The sequence below is a fragment of the Scyliorhinus canicula genome, chromosome 7 (assembly GCF_902713615.1).
Source record: "Scyliorhinus canicula chromosome 7, sScyCan1.1, whole genome shotgun sequence".
NCBI lineage: Eukaryota > Metazoa > Chordata > Chondrichthyes > Carcharhiniformes > Scyliorhinidae > Scyliorhinus > Scyliorhinus canicula.
In genome coordinates, this window is record NC_052152.1 from 171,414,412 (window position 1) to 171,439,130 (window position 24,719).

At 50.5% G+C, this 24,719-nt stretch overlaps 1 protein-coding gene across 1 annotated transcript in view; it reads right to left on the reverse strand.

Annotated features, from left to right (window-relative positions):
- Positions 1–24,719, reverse strand: part of LOC119969537 (collagen alpha-1(XIV) chain-like) — a 200,277-nt gene that overhangs the window by 73,990 nt on the left and 101,568 nt on the right. Inside the window, 1 exon segment of the mRNA XM_038803265.1 lies at positions 22,530–22,586. Coding sequence (XP_038659193.1) covers positions 22,530–22,586 — 57 coding nt within the window.

Here is a 24,719-nt window from a genome sequence, read left to right on the forward strand (position 1 = left end):
AAAAGTATTGTTGCTTTGGATTTCAAAGAAGATTTTAATGATAGCTTAAACCGTGTTGTGGCCAATTAACAGAACTACTGGTTATAATTCTTTTTCAAAAGGCGCACTTAAATTTTGCTAGAAATGCCAGATAGACTTTTCTTTATAAATATGTTCAAGGTGTTACAGCAGAGATAACATTACAACCATACAACCACAAGACTCAATGAGTGCCTTTAAATCGCTGTCAATTTTACTTAATTATGTGATTAGATATAGATTACCTATTGTAAAACAAAATACCTACTTTTAATCCTACTCATTTGGCAGGAACGGGATGGGCTGGAGATGGAAAATTATTATCAAATTATCACCATAGAGTTCTTGATGAGTTTATGCCTACTCCCATTTTAACACAGCATATTCCAGGGAAGCAAAAGGCTCCCCTGGCAGCATGTGAGAGCCACATCAATGTATAAATTTCAAGGTCCGAGGACATCATTCTGACTCTGACATGATTTTACTGCTGATCCGGGCCCTGAGCTGGAGCTCCAGGTGAAACACGGCAACAGGTAGGATCGCGGTCAGAAGAGGCCCAAGTAAATTTGATCTTTAATTTTAAAGAAGTTTGTTTTTAAATGTCTGCCTGGATGTGAGCCAGGAAAAACAGAAGTGGACTGCATACCTTTTTCCCATTTCATCTCTCTGTCGCCCAAAGTCTCTAAATCCACCTCCCACAGAGAGGAAGAATTATTGTTTTCTATCTGTTAGAACCCCCATGAGGACCACGGGAAAACTACTGTTTATCTCCCCCTGGGACCCGTGGAGTACGACCTTCCTAAGGAGGGGGCAGAGGTCACCCAGCTGGGGCTTGTAAAAGACTACACATAAAAGCCGGCCCAAAGCAGGGCCTGGTGTGGTTAGTTCGCGCAGCAAGGACGGGACTGGGAGAGAGTCACTGCCGTGGGCAGAATATTGTATATAGTTCAATAAACCTTTGTTCCTTTGTTCCACTACCGCTGGATTCCTTAAACCATCACACGTGATTGAACAAAGCTGCAGGCCATTTGCAAAACCAAAAGCTGAAAGCGTTATTCTGTTAACCAAGAATGGGCAGGTTCATGTAAAAAAAAAAAGGATTTCTGACTTGGATTAGAAATATTTTAATGATATCTTAAACCATTTTGCGGCCAGAAGATAACGAAAGCCACTGCAGGCAATATAATGACCCAAAAGTGGGACCACTTCACTGGCCTGTTGCCCGCGGACATCCAGCAGGCAAATATCTGAGGCCCAATGTCAGGGGTTTCTCAAGCCTATGCATTACAGGCATATACCAATTTCCAGGCTGCGGTTTATGTCTAATCTGTCCCATCCTTTTCTGAACTAAATTCCTTTATCAAATCACCCTGCATCTTTATCTTTTCCAATAAAAACAGCCTCAACTTTTCAAATTCAGCTCCTGCTTTGGAAGTATTACCAGGATGGAATGTTACAGCTGCTCCTGACAGCGGGATCTCCCAGCCCCGCCGAAGTGAATGGAACTTTGATCGGCTCCCTGCATTTCAGTCTCTGCCCCCACCACGATTCTGCCCGAGTATCCATTCCAGTAGTATATTTCCAGCAACGAAACAACTCCTTCTATATTAGTGAACTATCATGATGGCAAATAGCAGTGTGCCATCATTTTGACATGAAAAATTGCTTTGGGGGAGTTTTTACATTGCTGGCTTCGTGTAAACAGTTATATCCTGCCAAAGTCAACTTCTCCCAAAATATATGTTTTGCCATTGGCCTGTTACCCATTTGATTTCATTCCTCTTCTCCCCCCTTGCCAAAAACATACAATATAACAGGGAGTAAACTAACAGAAGCAGATGTCAGAAACAAGGAATATTATCAGCATTTAGACTGACAGTGGGAAAACTGTGGCGGGACATCAAAAGCAAATGGCACAGAAGGAAATGCAGAATGTGGTGTCATGTGAGAGTACCTTTAAGAAATTGGTGTTTAAGAAATGTACCTTTAAGAAATGGGTGTTTATCAGTGATGTCAGAGTGTGGGCTGCCTGTCAGCTTATTACTTTTGTTTTAGGCTGTTTGCTGCAGGGTGTGCTTTAACTTCATTTTCAGTGTTGGAGCTGAAGCCAGACAAAGCAGGTGTACTGCTGTTCTCTCTGCCATGAAAAGACTATCTCTTGATCATTTGGTGAATTCTGAATTATAAATGTTTTCAGTAGTGAATGTAAACCTGATGTGCTCCTGTTAAAAGGAGTTTCTTTTGTCTTCTGGATGTTGTTTGGGAAGTTATTAAGGATTACTTAGTGTTGTATTCTTTGGGGGTTATATTTGAATTAATGGTTGCTAAGATGTTCACTGTGTGTTTTAGAAAGGTTAACATGAATTCATAGAATAAACATTGTTTTGCTTTAAAAAAATACTTTTCCATTCCTGCTGTACCACACCTGTAGAGTAGACCGTGTGCTCCCCATACCACAATTTATTCAAAGTTGTGGGTCAGGTGAACTCCATGATACACTTTGGCGTTCTCTAAACAGTGGCCCACAACAGTATTTTGCATGCCCCCGTGTCGATAATATGCTGCCCATGACATAAAACATTTCACATTCACAACTGGGCAAGGGCAGGCAAGCTGTTTTTTGTTAAATAAGTTCATCAAAGGGCGAGAACGAAGGGGTTCTCTGTTGGCGGCTATCTCCATACGTAACAAATCTGCTGCACATCCTTTTTCTCTTGATCCTCTGAAGGATTTGACACTGACAAAAATCCTCTATGTATCTCAGTGCCAAATTCACTTTTGATTTTAATGTGTTTATACCCGCTGTCTTTAAAAATAACCCATTATACAGGTATGTGGTGACATGACTACGATCTGCCGTTCCATTCCTTCCCTCCTGTGGCTCTTTTGCATTCTCATTCAACAATTTCCTCCTTTAACTTACCATGGTTTCTGCATGGATACATACGTGGGCAAATTAAGACAGAAAACTGCAGGAAAAATCAAAGCAGCACTCTGACCTGAATAATAGCTCAGGAAGCAACAGTGCAGAAGAAAATCACCAGAGAAAAGCTCCAAAGTAAGACCTGGGGCTGGATTCTCCAAGGCTCCGCACTGGAATCGCGGAGTACGGCCGTCAACCCGGAACTACACGAACTTCCCGCGAATTGGGTGCGCGCGAACTACGCCATTGACAGAGGCCCTCTCCGCGAGAAACTGGCCGAGTGCCCGACAGCGTGGTTTTAACCACATATCGGCCGTCGGGAATGTCGGGTGGCAGCTGCTGACTCAGTCCGCGGCCGCCTTGGTGGAGGTCGGGAAGATCGTTCGCCGGGGGGGAGCCTCATGGATGGCCAGGCAAGTGATCAGGTGGCACCGATCCGCGGGTGTGGGCGATCTGGGGCGACCTACTTCTTCCATCCCGGTCCGCGGTGCGAGTCCACCATGTCGCACGGGGCGGCCGCCGCAGGCTGCTGCCTTGCGCATGCGCGGACTCCTGACCGAAAGTGCGGGGCCCCGTATCTGCAGCCAGAGTTGCAAGAACCACTCCAGGGCCCTGCCAGACCCCTGCAGAGTGAAACGCCAGCGCTTTTCCGCTGGCGTGGGAACATAGCCCCATTACTGGAGAATCCAGCCACTGGAAGCTGAAGACAGAAAGTAAATTCCTCACTGCAGCAGAGGACTCCAATAAACCCCATGAAAGCCCAATTTCAGTATCCCGAAAGTGCAGTCAGCAGACCGAGCATGAGTGAGCTAAACATTTGAAATTTTGGGACGAAAAGTACCACAGTGGTCAAAAATTGCCTTTCAATTTGCAGTCTGAGAAACCCCAGGTGGGATTCACTATGGGCTGATGCCGGAATCGAGAAATGCAATTGGGCGGAGAATCATTTTTGACGCCAAAATTATGGCGGGCGCCAGATTCACGCCAAATCGCAATTCTCATGTGCCTCGACAGCGGCGTCTATGCGTTCTAAAACACATGTACAGTACATGCCTTTGACTTGACTTATCATTAGCAGGCCACACCTGGTATTCTCTGGGACCTCCGCAATTCTCCACCTCTACTGGGGTGAATTACCGACGGCGAGGTTCATTTGTGCTTTTGAAAATCGAAAAACAGGCGCCGTGGTACGACCCTGTGCTGCCCTTTCCAACACTGGCCGGGCTGGCTGAGGGGATGGGGTGTCAGAGGGGATGGGGTGTGGGGTGTCAGAGGGATGGCCCGTGAAGTGACCCCCCCGGCCCCGCCCCTGGTCTAGGGCAGTGTGTTCAGTCACAGACCGCCATTGCTGCACACCCCACTGACCACTCACCTTGACCCCTGGTTCTGCAGAGTGCCTCCGACCATATGGGTGCCCCCATCCAAACACCCAATCACCCCATGCTCCACCCCCGCAACCCACATCACTACCCGGTACCCAAGCCCCCAGCCCCGTACCCCACGCTCCACCATACCATCCCTGCAACCGGCTACCACCCACTGGCGAAGCATCACGTGACCTGCCCAAGGCAGCACCCACATTATCCCCTACAGGGGGGTGCTGGACGGGGGCTGCGGAGCATATCACTGGCATGAGTAGCACCAGCCAATCGTATCCCTGGCAGCAGGGACGGCCGCCAGTGCCAGAGGCCCCCATGGTGCTGAGCATCGACGGGGCCAGAGGTACAGGATTGGGGGGGGGGGGGGGGGGGTGACATGCATGGGCAGAATTTGCAGTGCCAACTAGGCCTACTGTGTAGCTCGGTGGACCTGGATGGGCATGGAAAAAGAGGTGCAAAGGAGGCGCCGCATGTGGCCTCTTGTGTACTGGCACCCCTTGTCGAGGCCCTGCCAGACTGCGCAAGCTGTCGAAGACTCCGGCTGAGCAGGGAGGCAGTGCGACATCTGCCAGATCATGGTGCACCAGCCACCACAGTGAAATGGGGAGGACACCCGTTCCCAGTGGCCGTCAAGATGACGGTCGCCCTGAACTTTTGCGCACCGAGTGGGACCTTCCTGGCATGTCACAGGTGCATGTATGCCGTCACGCAGCCCCTATATGCCCAGTTGGCACAATACACACATTTCAGTGTGGAACGAGCCCACCAGGATGCCAGGGAATTGCGGTTTGCTGCCATCGCCGAGATGCCCCAGGGGTGATCAACAAGGATGTACATCGCTCTATGAGCACCTGCAGATGACAGGCCGCTCTTCACAAACCAAAAGGGGTTCCATTCGATGAACGTGCATGAACGTACATTAATGATCTGGAAAAAGGAACTGAATGCACTGTTTTCAGATCATACAAAGATCTGCAGAGGGACAGGTAGTATTGAGGAAGCAGGGTGGGGGGGTGGGGGGAGGGGGGGCTGCAGAAGGGTTTGGGCAGGCTAGGAGAGTGGGCAAAGAAGTGGCAGATGAAATACAATGTGGAAAAGTGTGAGGTTATGCACTCGTCCACCATTATCAGGAGCTCCACCACCACCACACTCAACACTACCATCAGCATCGGGAATCTGACCACTCTCCTCCTCCCCCCCCCCCACCCCACCCCTCCCCCCATCACCACCAATAGCATCAGGAGCTCCTCTCTGCCAACAAACATAAAATGAACCCCGCCCCAATAAGGCTCCACAGAGGAACCACCCCAGCACGGGTAGGTACTGCCAGGTTGGTGTTGTCAGGGAACAGCCTGGGCGTGTCCTTCTCCCCCCAAGTGGCTGTATGTACCTCTGCACTCCTTGGGGGGGGGGGGATCTCCTCAGCTGATTCACATTTTTCCAAGCCTGTTGTAAACCTAGTCAATGCGACATCACATCGGCGAGGTGTGAATATTCAGTAAGCAAAGGTCACATGACGGGCGGGCTCGCTAAGTATATTAATCATAGAATCCTGACAGTACAGAAGGAGGTTATTCGACCCATTGAGTCTGCACTGACCATCTGAAAGAGCACCCTACCTAGGCCCAAACCCCCACCCTATCCCCAGAACTACACCTCAGGACAATTTAGCATGGCCAATCCACCTAATCTGCACATCTTTGGACTGTGGGAGGAAACCGGAGCACCCGGAGGAAACCCAGACAGACACGGGGAGAAAATGCAAACTCCACACAGACAGTCACCCGAGGTTGGAATCAAACCCGGGTCCCTGGCACTGGCATTAAGATGTGTTTACATTAGGTTTCTGCCCTTTCTGGGCACGAACTTTGATACGTCATCTGCGAGGGGCTTGGAAAATCGGGAAGATGCGATCTCGCTGGCAAGAATCACGTTTTCCGATTCTCACAGGATTTTCCACCCGTGTCACTGCTCGCGCTGATGACTAAAGCGGGCTGCAAATCGCCCCTGCAAGTGGATAATGAAGCCATATGCAGCACTATTACAGAACCGGAACAAGTTAAGACTTCACTGAAGGCAGACCCAGTTAACATTGAAACCAAAGTGAATGACGAGGACAACGGTCTGCAGCAGGTGGAAAAAGAAAGGGCAGAAGTAAAATTGGAAAGTATTCATATGAAGGCTGAATTGAAAGCTTTCAAATGCAAGATTCAAGCTGATTAAGTACTGTTGGAAATACGTGATGAACTAGGGTCGTCAATACACCAAACTGTTTAAGATCTGAACAAACAAAATTCTGAGGTGGCACAAAGACTCAAGAAGAATTTGAATGAAACATAAAGGTTGGGGGGTTGAGAAAGAATTGCTGATGCATCAGAACTGTTGCCTGAAAGCAGAATTAACAACCAATACTGATAAAAATTCTTGAACTTCGATCCAAGCAGAACAATGTGCACAACGGGATGCACAATACAGAAGAGGAGATTCAGACTTTACAATCAAGTACAGAAAATTCCCAGGAACAGATTGATGATCTATTAATTGAACAGAATGAGTCGAAGGAGAAGTCAGTGACCATGGAAGAAAGATTCTGAAAGGAACTGAAGACCCTTGCAAAATCGTTAAACTTAGAAATGAGTTCCACAGATAACTGAAGCAAAGAAACTGAATTTGCCAGCGTAGTTATGGAGCTGAATACAATACCAACAGTCCAGAAGGAGGCCATTCAGCCCATTGAGTCTGCAACAACCCTCTGTACGAGCACCCTCCCTCGGTCCACTACCCGGCCACATCCTGCAACCCGACCTAACCTGAACAATTATTTACGCTAAGTGGCAATTCAGCATGGCCGATCCACCTAACCTGTACATCATTGGAGTGTGGGAGGAAACTGGAGCACCTGGAGGAAACCCATGCAGACACGGGAAGACGTACAAACTTCACACAGATAGTCACCAAGGGCAGAATTGAACACAGGTCCCTGACGCTGTGAGACAGCAGTGCTAACCACTGTGCCACCGTGCCACCCGAAAAGACTTGCAAGCTCACCATCCTTGGAGAGGGAGCAAGATATGGAGGGTTTATAAGGCTTCCAGACTTCCTGGACCTATGAACTCGGAGACTTGAGAAGGGAGATGTAAATGCATGGGGTAAACTGGGGTAGCTGGTAAATATGTTGGATAAATATTGAGGGGGGATGTGTAGTATAAGGTTCTGGCACATAAAGGGTTAGTGTGGCACTGAGTGCAGTACCAGCCGCACAGTGATATAAGATGCATGACCTGCAACTAAGAGCCAGGGTTGTACTGAGCTATGCATAGAAACAAGCATGGAGATAGCTTCTAGTTTGAACCATTACTGTATCTATGTCCATAGTTCCTAGTAATTAATAAATATTTACTGTTTAACAAGCTTAATAAGGCCCATCAAAATATGCCCAACAACCTACAACAAAACTCATATTACCTTCCATACCAGAGCTCTGGAAAAAGCAACTTGTCCAATCAAGAGACCCGAAGAGTTGATTTCACATTAATAATGCAGCGAGAGCAACATGAAGAACAAAATAAATATCTGCAAGTGGGAAGATGAGGCAATATTTCCATCAACACCCAGTCCTGTGAATCTTCTCGTGATTTGCACCGCATTATTTTCTCACGGCTATGGTTACACATGATTTCATTCACTTTAATGTCAAAAAAGCTTTGAAAATGCCAAATGCAGAATTATTCATCGGAGTGGAATACAAATTTTGTGTACGTTTTCCCACTGTGAAAACTATGCACTGCTTGAGATACATATTAATTAGCCAATATACCGAGTAGACTTTCAAGCTGGCATTAATTTTGAGGAGCCAGTCGCACTGAAAGTCAGTAAGAAGTCAAACAAAATTAATCAGGCCTCCGCATTGTTCAGTTTGGTTGACGGCAATTGGGAATGATACGGCACATCGCGTCTGTTTCCAAAGATCTCAGTACAACTGCTGCAAGAGCGATAATCCAAGTAGAATTAACGGCTTTGATACAAATGAGATGGAAATCCTCAAAAGGCTAAAAGAGCTCAAAACAAATAACACTGCAGGGATGGATGGCATTTATCTCAGAGTATTAAGGCAGATAAGGCAGAAGATTTCTGAAGCACTGAAGGTCACTATGACAGAGTTGAACATGGAGGAAACCAATGGTTTGGAAGCAGGCAGATGTGCTGCTTATTTTCAAAAGGGGTAGAAAAATAGCCTGATTTTAACCTGTGGAAATTAATTGAACCAGCGATGGAAGTAAACATGAGGATTATCTCTACAATAACAGCATCGAATATGGATTCAACAAGGAATATTCTGACTTATTTGAACCTATAACATCTCAAGTAGGCCGGGGAAAGCCCAGGGAGGCAGTGGCATAGTGGCATTGTCACTAGACTGTAATCCAGCAACTCAAGGGAATGCTCTGGGGACATGGGTTCGAATCCCACCACGACAGATTGTGAAATTGGAATCCAATAAAAATCTGGAATGAAAAGTCAAATGATGACTGAAAACCATTGCCGATTGTTATAAAAATCCATCTGGTTCACTAATGGGAAGGGAAATCTGCCATCCAAACCCAGTCTGGTGCATTAGTGACTCCAGACACACATAATGTGGTTGGTTGACTCTTAACTGCCCTCTGAAAAAGTCACTCAGTTCAAAGGAGTTAGGGATGAACAAAACATGCTGCCCTTGCCAGTGGCACCCACATGTCTTGAAACAAAAAAGAAACAACAATGTGATGTCCCTTGAATTCCAAAAAACATTTAACACATAAAAGGCTATTAATTAAGTTCAAAGCTGTGGGGATTCAAAGTAAATCTTCAGATTGGATAATAAAAATTAAGACTTATTAAGAAAACTGTAAAATAAATGTCTGGCGTATATAGAGTTAACGTGGGACTGAACACAGTACTGCCAAATCACATGACCCTTCTGTTGGACAGAACGTTATGTACAAGCAGAGGCAGCTCCTAGCTTGAAACCTTGTGTACATAGTTCTTCTCGTTAATAAATTGAAGACTATAAAGACTTCATTAAGACTTACCAAAGAAAATAGAATGAAAGGGAATGGAAAAATCCAAAACCTAACAAAAGGTACAGAGAAACAATACAGGGCGCTATTTAATGGAAAATTTTCAAAGTGTCATTTTAGGGAGTGTTTCTCGGCAGCTGCATGGCGAGATCGCGACTCGTATTCAACGGCACTTGGTGCCAAAAATAAACCTCCATGAGATTCTCTGGCTACCTCCCCATCATATTCAGCAGACTAGTTCCTCTGATTCTCGCCTCGAACAAGAGGGAGCTGCTTTAAAGCATCCCTCACCACTCACTCCCAGTCAACACACAAGCATGGAAGCGCGCAGACCTGCTCCCCACTTTGGCGATGCCAACCTGGCCAGGCTTCTCGACTCTGTGGATGAGAGGCGGGCCATCCTGTTCCCCCGCGAGGGTCAGCAATGTCACCTTGGAGGCAGTGGAGCAGCTGCGAGTTCGAGCAGCATGGCAAGGAGGACCAGAGTCCATTATCGGACCAAAACCAACAACCTCCACCGAGCTGCAAGGGTTAGGTTACCACCTCTCGCCTGGCATCAGCTCCGCCTGCCACCCCTCAAATTCCCCCAACCCCTCCCCCGCAGTCCACTGGCTGGCACCTCACAGCCTCACCACATCTGATCTTCGAGCTTGTATCTCAGCACCCCCATCACCCAGCAAAACAGGGGGCGGGATGCCAGAGATCCAAGTCCACAACCCCAATGAAGAATGAGCCCTGGATATTGCGGGGTTGGCTGAGCAGGGAGAAGTCCCCGACAGTGAGGTTGGTCTGCAACACAGAGGTGAGGCTCCACTGCCCCTTCACCCAGATGACCTGTCTCAAGTGAGTTGTTCATGTCGATAAAAATATCCTTCCCTCTCATTCACCACATATTCATTATCTCGCAGCATTTCCATCTGATGAGGCTGTCATCCGGAGTGACTCCATCCGGAATGACTCCATCCGGAGTCATTCCTCCCCCTTCCATCCAAGAGACCATGTCGGAATTGAGCTTCAAGGAGAGCAGCTTCGAAGTGTCACAGCTATGACCTCCACCTTGCACCAACACAGAGATACACACCTCGGTGGATGGCATTAGTGGGCAGGCTTCTGGGGCACAATCTGGTGAACACCTCACAGTTGCTGATGCACATCAGGTGGAGGCATAAACAGCCCAGCGGTCGGAGGTCTGCTGGATCCCAGGACTCAGTTGGGTCCCAATCCCAATCAGATGCCGAGCCTGTAGACTAGGTTCTCCCAGAGCTCACGGGAATGATTGACCAAAGCTGTGACAGTCAGGAGGGAATGTCAGCGACTAGAAAGCTGATTGAAGTCCTAAAGGCCTCGGGCGTAGGAGATGGTGCCAGCAAGTCATGGCACCCAGGCCAACACTGCTAGGGTGACAACCAAGAAAACCTGGAGCACGATGTCTGCATCTTGAGTGGTGGTTCCCAAAGCATGTCTCAGTCCAAGGCTGAGGGCCTCGACATCATGTCCCAGTCGCTGAAGGACATGGCCCAGGCGCAGGTGGACATTGCCGATGCACTCCAGAGCATGGCCCAGTCACTGAGGAGCATCGCTGAAGGTGTCAACGCCATGGTTCAGACAATGGGGACCCGCCAGGACTGGCAGTGCCAGATGACTCAGAGACCTCTGGAACTCACTCAGCTGTCCCTCCTCAGGAACCTATAGGCACCGTCGGGGAGGTGGAACATCTGGGGACCAACCCAGGGATGCCACCAAGGAATCACCCGCAGTCTTCAGTTCTTCCGAACAACCGCCCCTCAACCCCCTCCTGACATTGGCACATCTCAAGGGCAGCAGGCAGAACAGGGAGGTACGGCAATGCCTGTGACACCGGTAAGTCGGCCGGGGCCCTCCGGTTCCAGGCCCTCCAGAGGACGTCCAACAAGGGCTTCAAAGGCCACAGGGTGCAAAAAGCAGCTGCCTCCACCACTAATATGCATCCTGGGGACACACCTAGACATATCACTAGACCACGAATGATCAAGAAGTGTGAGCAGCACTGAGTGGGCACTGGGTGTAGCTAGGGGGAAATGTAAAATGTTCACTGTTAAAACATGCAAACCAGCAAACATTGTTATTTCTGTAAGAAATTGGAGGAGACCAACAATCAATTAGGGCTGCAAACCTCACTCTGCACACGCACCCCGGCCCCATCAGGACCCCCGAGATCCCAGACTTCTACCGGGAATGTTAGGGAGGCCGTGCTCAGGTGCCCTCCCCTGATCCACACACTTACTCTTTGGCCATGAAAAATCCACAATGCTGAAGCTCTGTTCTTTGGTGTTTTATTGGTGGCTGCCGTCCCTATGGTGGTGTCGCTCCCAGAGTTCAAGCACAGTGTTCAGGCACCAAAGTTTCCTTGACATGCTATGCACTAATCATCCTCTGAGGTATGGCATGTGCGCCCTCGAAGAGGGACTTGAGAGTTGAGAATATTTTGTTTATTAAACGGTCAACAGTAACAAAGATTTGAAAATCAACTATGTAACATTCCACGTCACACTAACCATTAAACAACAAGGAAACGTCACATATTGGTGCTTGTGGTGATATGAGTGGGAGCACTGCCATTGGTGCAGAGCATTGATTTCCCATTGGCTCTGGCTGGTCATGTGCCTCTCGTCTGATTGGCTGGGACTAGTCATGTGACTGCTCACCAATTGGTCGAGAGGCAAGTAGACCCCGCCTCCGAGGCGGGGTATAAGTCCCCAGGTTTCCATGCGGTCGGCCTTTCTCTGTAGTCGACCACCGGGCTAACAACTAGCTGATTAAAGCCACAGTTTGGATCTTCATCGTGTCTCGCATCCAATTGATGGTTCATCAGTGCCAATACAAAGCTATATCAGCTCATTTTCACAAAAGGTGTCAAGCACACAGTAGCACCCCTTGCAAGTTCCTCAAGAGAACCTGAGGATAAACCTGAAAATATGTTATCATGTCCAGACCTTTGTCATAGAAATGATCTGTCCATCAATACTTGCCCCATGTATCAGTGCCATTCTCTGTCCAGGAGACGCAGTGGTGCAGGCCCTCGCACAGGGCCCAATCTCACAAAATCCAGACATCCAAATATTCCACTGACATTCAAGATGCAGTTGAACATCCTGGACTTCCTGCATGTTTAATCCGCTATGACGCGCCAGTTACATACAGCACTCACCACGCCAACAACAAAAGCATCAGCAATCTGCGCAAGTATTTCTTCAACGGCGTTAGCAATTGGCCCATTTGGAACTATGTCGCGCACCAGGTCCCACACCGTCTTCTTGCTTCAAACTGGATTGCCTTCTGGACTCATGCGTCCCCCTGAGCCCGGTGTTCTGGGGCCCAGGTATCTTAGCAAAAATTGTCCTACTTTCCAGCTACAGAAAAGGAAGGAAACAGCAACAGCAGCCTCTTGGCATCTGCAACCACCAGCAGGAACAAGCAGCAAACACAACTGCAGCTGTGAAGTGCTCTCACAAGTAACAAGACAATTTGATGTAGCCTTCAGCTGTGAAGCTAGAGGCTGCTCACAGTCAACGAGGGTGAAATTGGCTTTCTGGATAGTAGGCATATCAGGGCTCTGTTCTGGAAGTGGCTGGTTGAACAGATATTGTATCGGTGGTTACCTCTGTTATGGGGCTTCACAATATTTAAAGATGGCTTGAAGGCCTCACGGAACTTGCCACTGGGAGTGGGCTGGGTGAATTGCAAATTGGTTGTGTCCAGCGCAAATCTCTATTTTGGCAGCTCCCGCTCTTCACCCTCCACACCCTGACCCGTGCCACGCGCAGCGCAGTGGTTAACCCCCGGCATAATCTCATGTCAAACCTGTATGATGCTCTGGTAAATGATTTCATTGGACGGTGTGGATGGTCTGGTGGTCAGGCACCCAGGAAATAGTCAAACACTGCAGTCAGTGGAAGAACAACCACAATGCAGATCCTTAATGGAGATAGGCATCAAGAAAGATTGTGGAAACTTGGGTGCTTCAAACTTAAATGGAGGAAAATGAAAAATGATCTTGTTCAAGTATAATCATCCCAAATTCTGTGGAAATGGTAGATAAAGAATATTACTTCAACTGATGTATGGGGGGAGGGAACAAAGGGATTCAACGGCAAATTATTCAAACGCTAAGTTGGGACTGAATCACATAAAGGAAATTGTCGTTGGGTGATGTAGAGGCAACAAAACACCTAGAATTGTTTAAGAAGCTTGGATAACAATTTAAGGGGCGGCCTGATGGTACAGTGGTTGGCACTGCTGTCCCACAGCGCCAGGGATCCGTGTTGGATTCCGATCATGGGTGATTGTGTGGAGTTTGCACATTCTCCCTGTGTCTGCGTGGGTTTCCTCCGGGTGCTCCAAAGATGTGCATGTTGGGTGAATTGGCCATGCTAAATTGTCCATTCGGATGAGGTGCAGGAATAGAGTGGGGAATCTGGCATAGGTAGAGTGGTCTATCAAAGGGTCGGTCCAGACTCAATGGGCTGAATGGCCTCTTTCTGCACTGCGGAATTCTATCAATTGGGGGAATTGTAGGTCTTTCTGGATTGAAAAATGAATTGGACTGAATGGCTTCCTGATTGGTTTTCATGTTTATCTGATACCAAGTGGCAGAGCAACAAGGTCTGGTGAATAGGCAATCAGTCATCAGGATATACAAGTGTAGCGCATCAGAGCAGGAAAAAGTTCCCATAAATAATGTCATCTCTCAGAGTTTGCTGCTGATTTTAATTACCCGGAACACAAGGACCTGCAACGTCAGTAGAGCGGGGAGGCAGTGGCTTAGTGGTATTGTCACTGGGTTTGTAATCTAGAGACCCAGGGCAATGCAATGGGGACCCGGGTTCAAATCCTACCACGACAAATGGTGAAATAGGAATTCATTAAAAATCTGGAATTAAAAGTCCAATGGTGACCACAAAACTATTGCAGATTGTTGTAAAAACCCATCTGGTTCAATAATCCGCCGTCTTTACCTGGTCTGGCCTACATGTGACTCCAGGCCCACAGCAATTTGGTTGATTCTTACATGCCCTCTGAAATGGCCGAGCAAACCACTCAGATCAAGGGTAATTAGGGGTTGGCAATAAATGCTGCCCCAGCCAGCGATGCCCACTTTCCCTGAACAAATAAAAACTAGCTCCTTAATTTGCAAAGTGATTCATTTTGATTGATTGATTAAATTTAAACGATTTGTTGATTGACTACAAATACATGACTATTATTTGAAAGGAAACTTCGTCAGATCAGTGTGGAAAGAGCAACAGCGCCATCCTGTGGTTCAGAGAGTGAAAATCACCATTGAACACAGCTTTAATGCTAAATTTTCAACTCGATTTTCAACTTGGATGCCCTGGAAATGGACAGTTTCTATAACAGTAACTGATGTGCAAAGTATAGATTAATGTGCAAGTGACATGTTGAACATCTGCCCCACTGTTGTAAAGTCACAAATACATTAAAAGGTCTTTATCACCACATCAGCTTCTGCAGAACAGCAAACAACAGGCAAATAAGGGAATTGGGCGATTGGTTATCTTGCAGACAGTAGAAAACATAGACAACAATTTAACGTGAATAGAATCAAGAATCATCATAGAATTTACAGTGCAGAAGGAGGCCATTCAGCCCATTTAGTTTGCACCAGCTCTTGGAAAGAGCACCCTACCCAGGGTCAACAACTCCACCCTATCCCCATAACCCAGTAACCCCACCCAACACTAAGGGCAATTTTGGACACTAAGGGCAATTTATCATGGCCAATCCACCTAACCTGCACATCTTTGGACTGTGGGAGGAAACCAGAGCACCCAGAGGAAACCCACGCACACACGGGGAAGATGTGCAGACTCCGCACAGACAGTGACCCAAGCCGGAATCGAACCTGGGACCCTGGAGCTGTTAAGCGATTATGCTATCCACAATGCTACCGTGCTGATCAAATGTTTCCTCCTTTAAAAGGAGAATGACCTTCACCAGGACAAACCGTCAATGATGTAACCATTTTATTTTTTACAGGTTTAACCATTACTTAATTTTTGTTTCCAAATGATGGGACTATAATTTGCTGTGGCTGGCAACTAGTGGTGTTTGCTGTTAGCAGATTTGCCCTTGCTACATTGGAAATAGGAGCAGGAGTGGGTCATTCATCCTCTCGAGCCTGCTTCACCATTCAACCAGATCATGGCTGATCTTCTATCTCAATGCCATTTACTCACAAGTCCAGATTTGCCTTGATGTCATTACTATCGAGAAATCTATCAGACTCAATTGTGAACATACTCAATGACTGAACCTCCACAGGTGGAGAATTCCAAATATTCACCACCTTCCGGGTGAAGATATTCCCCCTCATCACAATCTTACGTGGTCTGCCACTTATTCTGAGATTGTGTCTCCTGGTTCTAGAATGAGGCAAATGACAATAAGGCCAATCTTACAGCACATAGAACTTAGGGATCCCAATGCATATACTGGCCAATGAAGGTAAGCTTACAGTGGACAGTATTCGAGAACCCACTGACTAATTACTATGTCAAGGAAAGGGAACACATTAAAGTGCTCCACATCAAAGGTGAATTTGAGTGCAAGATGAAGGCCATGAAGTATGTGAGGAAATTATTACATGCAGTTGTGGGTTCAAATAATCAGTGGAATTCTCTCAGTGGGATCCTCCGCTCCTCCGACAGCGTGCCCACGCCCACGGGTTTCCCGGCGGCATGGGTGGCCACAATGGGAAATCCCATTGGCCCGCTGCCATAATGGAGGATCCAGCCCAGTAAATGTATCAGGCGCAATCTACCAGTTGCGTTGTGCCCGAAAGGCAGCACCGTGCGGCCGGTATATATCGGGGGATCTTCTGGGATCTATCCGGCTCGTAACGCCTCACAATCGCATGAGATGTTGCGATCTGAATCCTGTGTGCCAAAGTGCCAGGCTGGCATTTTACCCATGCCGAGGATCAGGCCTGGGGGTGCACTGTCCGTGTGCAGTGGGTGGGGGTTGGTGGTCAAGAACGCCCTTATGGGTGATCTAAATTTGTTTACTAACCTCCTTCATGGGATTTTATCAAAATCCTTCTGAAAATCCAAGTGCGCTACAGACACTGGTTCCCCCTTTCCCATTCTGCCGGTTACATGCTATAATTATTTTCAAAGTATCCAGTTATCATATCTTTTATCATAGATTCTAGCATTTACCTTCCTCCTGATGTCAGGCTAACAGGTCTATAGCTTCTCGTTTCATAACCTTCCAATCTGCACAAATCTTTCCAAAATCTATAGGATTTTGGAAGATGACCAACAATGTATCCACTATCTCTACAGCACTCTAGGATGTAATTCATCAAGTTTAGGGGATCCACAACCTTTCCGTCCACTTAATTTCTCCAGTACTACTTTTTTACTAAAACTAATGACTTTCAGTTCCTCTAGTCCCTTGGTTCCCGAATATCGTTTTGTTTGTATTCTCCCAATTCTCAGGCTGTTTCTGGCTATCTTATGAGTCTCTTCCTTTGATCTAAAACAATTGTTAACTTCCTTTGCTAGCCACGGTTGGATCACTTTGCTGCCTGTTGGGTTTTTGCGCCTCAAATGAATGTACATATGCTGTAAACCATGTATTAATCATTTAAGTGCCATTGTCTATCTACTTTCATACCTTTTATTGTAGTTTCTCAATCGATTACAGCCAATTTGCCCCCATACTTTCATAATTTCCTTTGTTCATATACAAGACCCTAGTTTTGGATGTAGAATTCTATCATAATATGGCTCTTCCCTAAAGGCTCCTTTCCGAAGAGAGTATTAATCGACCCTTTCAAATTGCATAATACCGGATCTAAAATAGTCCATACTTCAGTTGATTTCTTAACTTATGGTTCTAGAAAACCATTTGTATACACTTCAGGGGCGAAATTCTCCGACCCCACGCAGGGTCGAAGAATTGGCAGGAAGCGGCGTTATTTCCGCTCCCGCAGGTTTTCGAATTCTCCCGCCGGTAAAAAACCGGCGTTGTGCAAATCCCGCCGGCAGCCTGTGAAAACAGCTGGCGCCGGCGGGATTTCATTTTTTTTGCACTGACCTTAAATCTCCGGCCCGGATGGGCCGAAGTCCCGCCGACGTGGCCACGGGGTCACGTCGGCGAAAATCACAGTTGATTTAAAACGGCGTCAACCATTGATGATGGTTGACGCCGTTCAGTGTTGGGGGTGGGTTGCGGCATGGGTTGGGTTGCGGCATGGGGGGGGTGGGTTGCGGCATCGGGGGGGGGTTGCGGCATCGGGGGGGGGTTGCGGCATCGGGGGGGTGGGGTGGGTTGCGGCATCGGGGGGGGTGGGTTGCGGCATCGGGGGGGGGGGGGGGTTGCTGCATCGGGGTGCATCGGGGAGGGGTTGCGGCCATCGGGGGGTTGCGGCATCGGGGAGTGGGTTGCGGCATCGGGGGGTTGCGGCATCGGGGGAGTGGGTTGCGGCATCGGGGGGGCATCGGGGGGGTGGGTTGCGGCATGGGGGGGCATCGGGGGGGGTTGTGGCATTGGGGGGGTTTGGGGGCAGCGGCGTGCAGAGGGGGGGGCGACGGATGCCCGGGGCCAACGCACCGTCGCCCCCCCCCTCTGTACGCCGCTGTCCCCTACCCCAACCACCCCCCCTCACCACCCCTACCTCCCTCCAACGCCCCTACCCCCCTCCCCACCACCCCTACCCCCCTCCAACGCCGCCCCCCCGTCTCTCGCAACGCCGGGTCCCCCCCCCCTCAACGGCGGGTCCCCCCCCTCCCAAACGCCGGGTCCCCCCCCTCAACGCCGGGTCCCCCCCCCTCAACGCCGGGTCCCCCCCCCCCCCCAACGCCGGGTCCCCCCCCCCCAACGCCGGGTCCCCCCCCCCCCAACGCCGGGTCCCCCCCCCCCAACGCCGGTACCCCTCGCTCTGAAGGCCGGTACCCACACACCCCCCTCTCTCCTCCTCCCCCCCCTCCTTCCTCCTCCCCCCCTCCTTCCTCCTCCCCCCCTCCTTCCTCCTCCCCCCCTCCTTCCTCCTCCTTCCTCCTCCCCCCCTCCTCCTTCCTTCCTCCGTTAGTGGGGGGGGGGTGCGGCGTTAGTGGGGGGTGGGGGGTGGGGGGGGTGCAGCGTTGGAGGGGGGTAGGGGTGGTGAAGGGGTTGGGGTGGTGAGGGGAGGGGGTTGGGGTAGGGGCAGCGGCGTTGGAGGAGGGGGGCGACGGATGCCCGGGGCCAACGCACCGTCGCCCCCCCTCTGCACGCAGCTGCCCCTACCCCAACCCCCTCCCCTCACCACCCCTACACCCTTCACCACCCCTACCCCCCTCCAACGCCGCACCCCCACACCCCCACCCCCACCCCCCACTAACGTCGCACCCCCCCCCACTAACGGAGGAAGGAAGGGGGGGAGGAGGGAGGGAGGGGGGGGGGAGGAGGAGAGAGGGGGGGGGAGGAGGAGAGAGAGGGGGGGGAGGAGGAGAGAGGGGGGAGGAGGAGAGAGAGGGGGGGAGGAGGAGAGAGAGGGGGGGAGGAGGAGAGAGAGGGGGGAGGAGGAGAGAGGGGGGGGGAGGAGGAGAGAGGGGGGGGTGTGGGTACCGGCCTTCAGAGGGAGGGGGACGGGGTGTGGGTACCGGCGTTGAGGGGGGGGGGGGAGACCCGGCGTTGAGGGGGGGACCCGGCGTTGGGGGAGGGGGGGGGACCCGGCGTTGGAGGGGGGTAGGTGTGGTGGGGAGGGAGGTAGGGGTGGTGAGGGGGGGTTTGAGGTAGGGGTGGTGAGGGGGGGGGTTGGGGTAGGGGGCAGCGGTGTACAGAGGGGGGGGGGCGACGGTGCGTTGGCCCTGGGCATCCGTCGCCCCCCCCTCTCTGCCCGCCGCTGCCCCCAAACCCCCCCCCCCAAAATGCCGGAACACACCCCCCCCAAATGCCGGAACACACCCCCCCCCCCCCCCAAATGCCGGAACACACCCCCCCCCCCCAAATGCCGGAACACAACCCCCCCCCAAATGCCGGAACACACCGCTCCCCCCCAATGCCGGAACACACCCCCCCCCCCAAATGCCGGAACACACCCCCCCCCAAATGCCGGAACATCCCCCCCCCCAAATGCCGGAACACCCCCCCCCCAAATGCCGGAACACACTCCCCCCCAAATGCCGGAACACACTCCCCCCCCCCCCAATGCCGGAACACACCCCCCCCCCAATGCCGGAACACCCCCCCCCCCCCCAATGCCGGAACACACCCCCCCCCCCAATGCCGGAACACACCCCCCCCCCAATGCCGGAACACACCCCCCCCCCAATGCCGGAACACACCACCCCCCAAAATGCCGGAACACACCCCCCCCCCCCCCAAAATGCCGGAACACACCAACAACCCTCCCCCCCCCCCCCCAAATGCCGGAACACACCACCAACCCCCCCAAAATGCCGGAACACACCACCAACCCCCCCAAAATGCCGGAACACACCACCCCCCCCAAATGCCGGAACACACCCCCCCCCCCCAAATGCCGGGTCTGTCTCTCTCCTCCTCCTCCTCCAAAATACGCCGGGTCTCACCACTTCCGCAGCTGGAGAAATTGACGCGTATCGCGTCAGTCAGCTGCTGGCCCCTCCGGGAACGGAGAATAGCGGCCTTAAAGAAGGCCCGACGCCGGAGTGATTAACACCGATTTGTTTCGCAGGCAACCCGCGTTATGAAGGGCTACGGAGAATCCAGCCCCAGGTATTTGTATTCATAGAATCATAGAATTTACAGTGCAGAAGGAGGCCATTCGGCCCATCGAGTCTGCACTGGCCCTTGGAAAGAGCACCCTACCTAAGCCCACGCCTTCACCCTATCCCTGTAACTCAGTAACCCCCACCTAACCTTTTGGATACCAAGGGCAATTTATCATGGCCAATCTACCTAACCCGCACATCTTTGGCCTGCTGGAGGAAACCGGAGCACCCGGAGAAAACCCACACAGACACGGGGAGAAAGCACAATCAATCATCCGAGGCCGGAATTGAATCCGGGTCTCTGGAGCTGTGAGGCAGCAGTGCTAACCACTGTGCTACCATGCCGCCCACAGCATTAGTGCTAATTAGGTTTATCCAAGTCTTTATGCAAATTGAAGATCGTCGTCAATACTGTATCACCTCTCTCATTTATGTACTTATCTCATTCTTTATTAGCTGTGCTACCCCACATTCTTTTCCTTCTTGCCTATCCTTCCTAAATCTCAAATCCCTGAATATTCAGTTCCTGCCCTTGTTCACCCTGCATTTCCGTAATGGCAATTTGAGCATATCCATTTTACTTCTATTTGTGCCTTCAATTCATCTGCCTCATTGTGAGTGCTGCATGTGTTCAAATAGGCTACCTTTAATTTAGCCTCATTAACAATTTCCTGTATTTTAACCCAATATGACACCGGTCTTTTATTCTGCTGCTACGAATTTTGTTTCTTATTTTCTTCTTCCTATTGCCAGCTTTATTTCGCTCTGATCTGAATTCTCTCTCGGGTTCCTATCTCCCGGCCAAACTAGTTTAATCCCTCCTCAACAGCACTAGTGAATCTCTCTGCAAGTCCCAGCCTTGCTACGGTGTAACCCATCCTTCTTGTACAGGCCCCAAATGTCCCAGAACTGGTCCCAATGCATCAGAAATCTAAAGCCCTCCTTCCTGCCACACATTCATTTGCTTGATCCGATTCCTGTGCTCACTCGCACGTGACAGTGATTTAGAATTTTAGATATTTTTTGGGTGGTGAACTGCTGGAAGTGCGAGCTAATGACGTGCAGGCAATGGAAACAGAGTATGTGGGAGCTGAGTGAATACGGCAATCGATTGTGAAAATCCTTAACCAATCAGATTGAAAGATTGTGAAATTAACATGCCAGGATTAAGAAGAAAGCGTAAATTAGAGAGGGTGAAATCAATGTCACCTTTGGTAGAGAAAGAGAGAGAAAAAATAACACACAGAAAGGATTTTTTTAAAAATGTGACCTTTTTAAAGTATCCAAAACAATCAAAATGTGAAAGAATTAACTCCACACTTTCTTGAGGCCAAAGAGGTTGGGCGGAATTCTCCGCAACGGCCAATGCTGTCATGAAACCTGGAGTGTTTCACGACGACGGCGTCGGAGGCCGCTCCTCGCCCCCTATTCTCCACCCACCCCCCCCAAACCCACCCCCCGGGGGGCTAGGAGCGACGTTTCGTGTAACTCGGCCGCCGGGCCTTGACGCTTGCATCCAGGCGGCGCGCCGAGAATGACGCGGCGGCGGCACCTAAGTGACATCAGCCGCGCATGCGCAGGTTGGCCGGCTCCAACCCGCGCATGTGCGGTTGCCGTCTTCCCCTCCGCTGCCCCGCAAGACGTGGCGGCTTGATCTTGCGGGGCGGCGGAGGGAAAAGAGTGCGTCTCTTAGAGATGCCGGCCCGACGATCGGTGGGTACCGATCGCGGGCCAGTCCCCTCCCGAGCATGCCCGTGGTGCTCGATCCCCTCTCCGCCCCCCACAGGCCCCACACTTACCTGTCGCGCGCTGTTCACGACAGCAGCGACCAGGTGTGGTTGCTGCTGGCGTGAACCCGTCGGGGTCGTCAGGCCGCTCGGCCCATCCGGGCTGGAGAATCGCCGGTCGCCGGGAAAAACGGCGAGCGATTCCCCCACCCGGCGTGGGGAGCGGAGAATCGCGCCCCTTGCTTCCTGCTTATTTCACCTCCTATACCTGAAAACACAAAGAATTCAATATTCCAACTTACACTTCCTCGTTCAGATTTTGACTTAATCATGAACTATTCTGGAGTCTAATTGTTTAAGGAGCTGCAGTTACTTGCCCTATTCAGAAAGGTCCCAGATGACCTGCAAAAGGAGATGTGCTTTTTGTCTTTCTGATTTACATTACCAGTGCAAAACCCCATAACAAGATCATAGGGAAGTACAAGTGTCAAGATTGGGAAGCTCCGAGAGCCATCAAACCTACAGGGTTAACATCGCCAGCTTCTGCACAGCTCGATGTAAAGACAGCAGCTTCAATAACTCCGATGCATCAATACAACATTTAAAAATTCACTCATGGGTGGGCATTGCTGGCTAGGCCAACATTTATTGCCCATCCCTACACTTTGAATCAACAATAATCCTACCTTTGAAGGCAGCAGGAACGGCACTCGAAACAAATGCAGACCTTGTCGGAAGTGGCACTAACAACAAGAAAACAAAAATCATGGCTTATTTTTTTAATAATTACATGACCCTGTAAGTTATCCTTGTGTTCGCTAATTCTACTAAAGAATTCAGTTTACTTAATTCCAAGAAGAGTCCACAATATAATGTAATTTCTGTCCCACTTGTACATATTCCATATATTAAAGTATTTTAGCAATGTGCATGGTGTAGTATTTAGAATATTGGCCCAGATTTTTCTGGTCGGCTACAGGTAGAGCAGCAGATGCTGACTGCAGTTCAATCAGTCGATTTGCTACTTTACTCTGAAGCCTCTTTACCTTCTGATGCCTGCTCCTGCAGGGATACAAGGATGAACAGTGTTGGGAGCCAAACTGTCAAGCATAATTCCAGGGCAGCCGCACCCTTTTCTCTCGTCATGAACTGAAGACATGGGGCTGGATTCTCCGATTCTGCGGCTATGTTCGCAGGATCCGTCTGGTCTTACAACCAGAAAGTCGGCGCTGGCCCCGCACCGATTCTCAGCCCGGTGAGGGTCTAGCAGCTGTGCCGCATAATGCCACCAGCTTTACCTGCTGATATGGCCTCAGAATGGGCGGGTTCGTGGCCGCGCCATACAGCAAATCCACACTGTCGGAGGGTGAAGGATGTATGAACACTGTCGAGGTGTTGGGGGTGGAGGTTGGGGGAATAGTTAGATCTGTCAGTGGGCCTAGCCTGCCAGGTGGTGCCCCTCTGTAACCCCACTCGCCAAACTGGACCACCCCCAAACAGCCCCCCAAGGCCCCGCTGAAGCCTCCCCTTCGGAACGGCTCCTGCCCCCCCCCAACTGTGACGGTGCTGGACACATTCCGCAGCCGCCATGCGAGGTCCCCGAATGTAGTGAGGACACGCACCCCTCGCTGTCGGGGACTTGGGCCATCAGGGGTGGAGCATCAGGGCAGCGCCTCAGGTGACGTCCTGAGGCCATCCAGACGGCACGCGGCGTACCCCCAGAGTATGCCGTTTTTGAGGGGGTGGAGCATCGGAAAAACGGCGCCACCTCCGATTCCAGCGTAAAGGTGGATTCTCCGGCCGATCAGCGAACGCGATTTCGGCGTCGACGATCGGAGAATCCAGCCCTAGGTCCTCCTTGTTTATTGACTCGCACTGTTTTAAATGTTGCTGTCAATCTTTGAAATGGCATAGCCTCAGCCCACTGACAGATCTAACCACTCCCCCACCCTCCACCCCCAACAAGACACGCCCCCACTCTTTCAGCCCCTGACAGTGTTAACTCTTCCCTCTCACCTCAACCCCCTCTCTCACACCTCGACAGTGTTCACACATCCTTCACCCTCCGACAGTGTGGATTTGCTCCCTCATCCCCAAAGCCCCAACAATGTTCATCTGCCCTCACCCCAGGATAATGGGATGGGAATTGTCACTGATGGGTGGGTGAAGGTGGCCTCAGGACGTCACCTGAGGCGCTGCCCTGATGCTCCACCCCTGATTGCCCAAGTCCCCGGGTGGGGGGTGGATGGAGTATAAACTCCTGCGAGCTGTGGAATGGAATGGGTTAATATTGCGAAGAGGTGGATGGAAATCGCTGGGAATGGGGTGTGCATTGTTGGAATGGGGGTGAACACTGTTGGGGGGAGGCAGGGACTAAACATTGCCTTGAGGAAAGGGTGAACATTGCCAGACTGGAGGGGACAGTGCAGTAAACACTGTCAATTGAGTGGCGAACATTGTCGGGAGGGTGGGGTGTGAACACTGCCAGACTCGGGGTCGAAACAATGAACACTGTCAGAGGGGTGTGAACATTGCACATTTGGGGGAGGGGGGGGCGGGGAGACAGCGAATGTTGCACATGGTAGGGTGGGGTCAGCATTTCCAGGATGGGGGTGGGGCTGGTTAACACTGCCGGTGGGGGAGGAGTTGAACATTGCTGGCAGGATAGGAGATAGGGGGGTAAACATTACCAGGCTGGGAGCGGGGGGGGCAGGGGAGCAGGATGAATACTGTCAGTAGGGGGTGAACATTGCTGGGAGGAGGGGGAAATCGGTGGAATCAGAAGCAATCCAGGTTGGGTATAACCAGTAATCAGATGTTTAAACATCCCACATACATCACGGATCTGCACACGCCGGAACCTCCTTAGGGTCTCA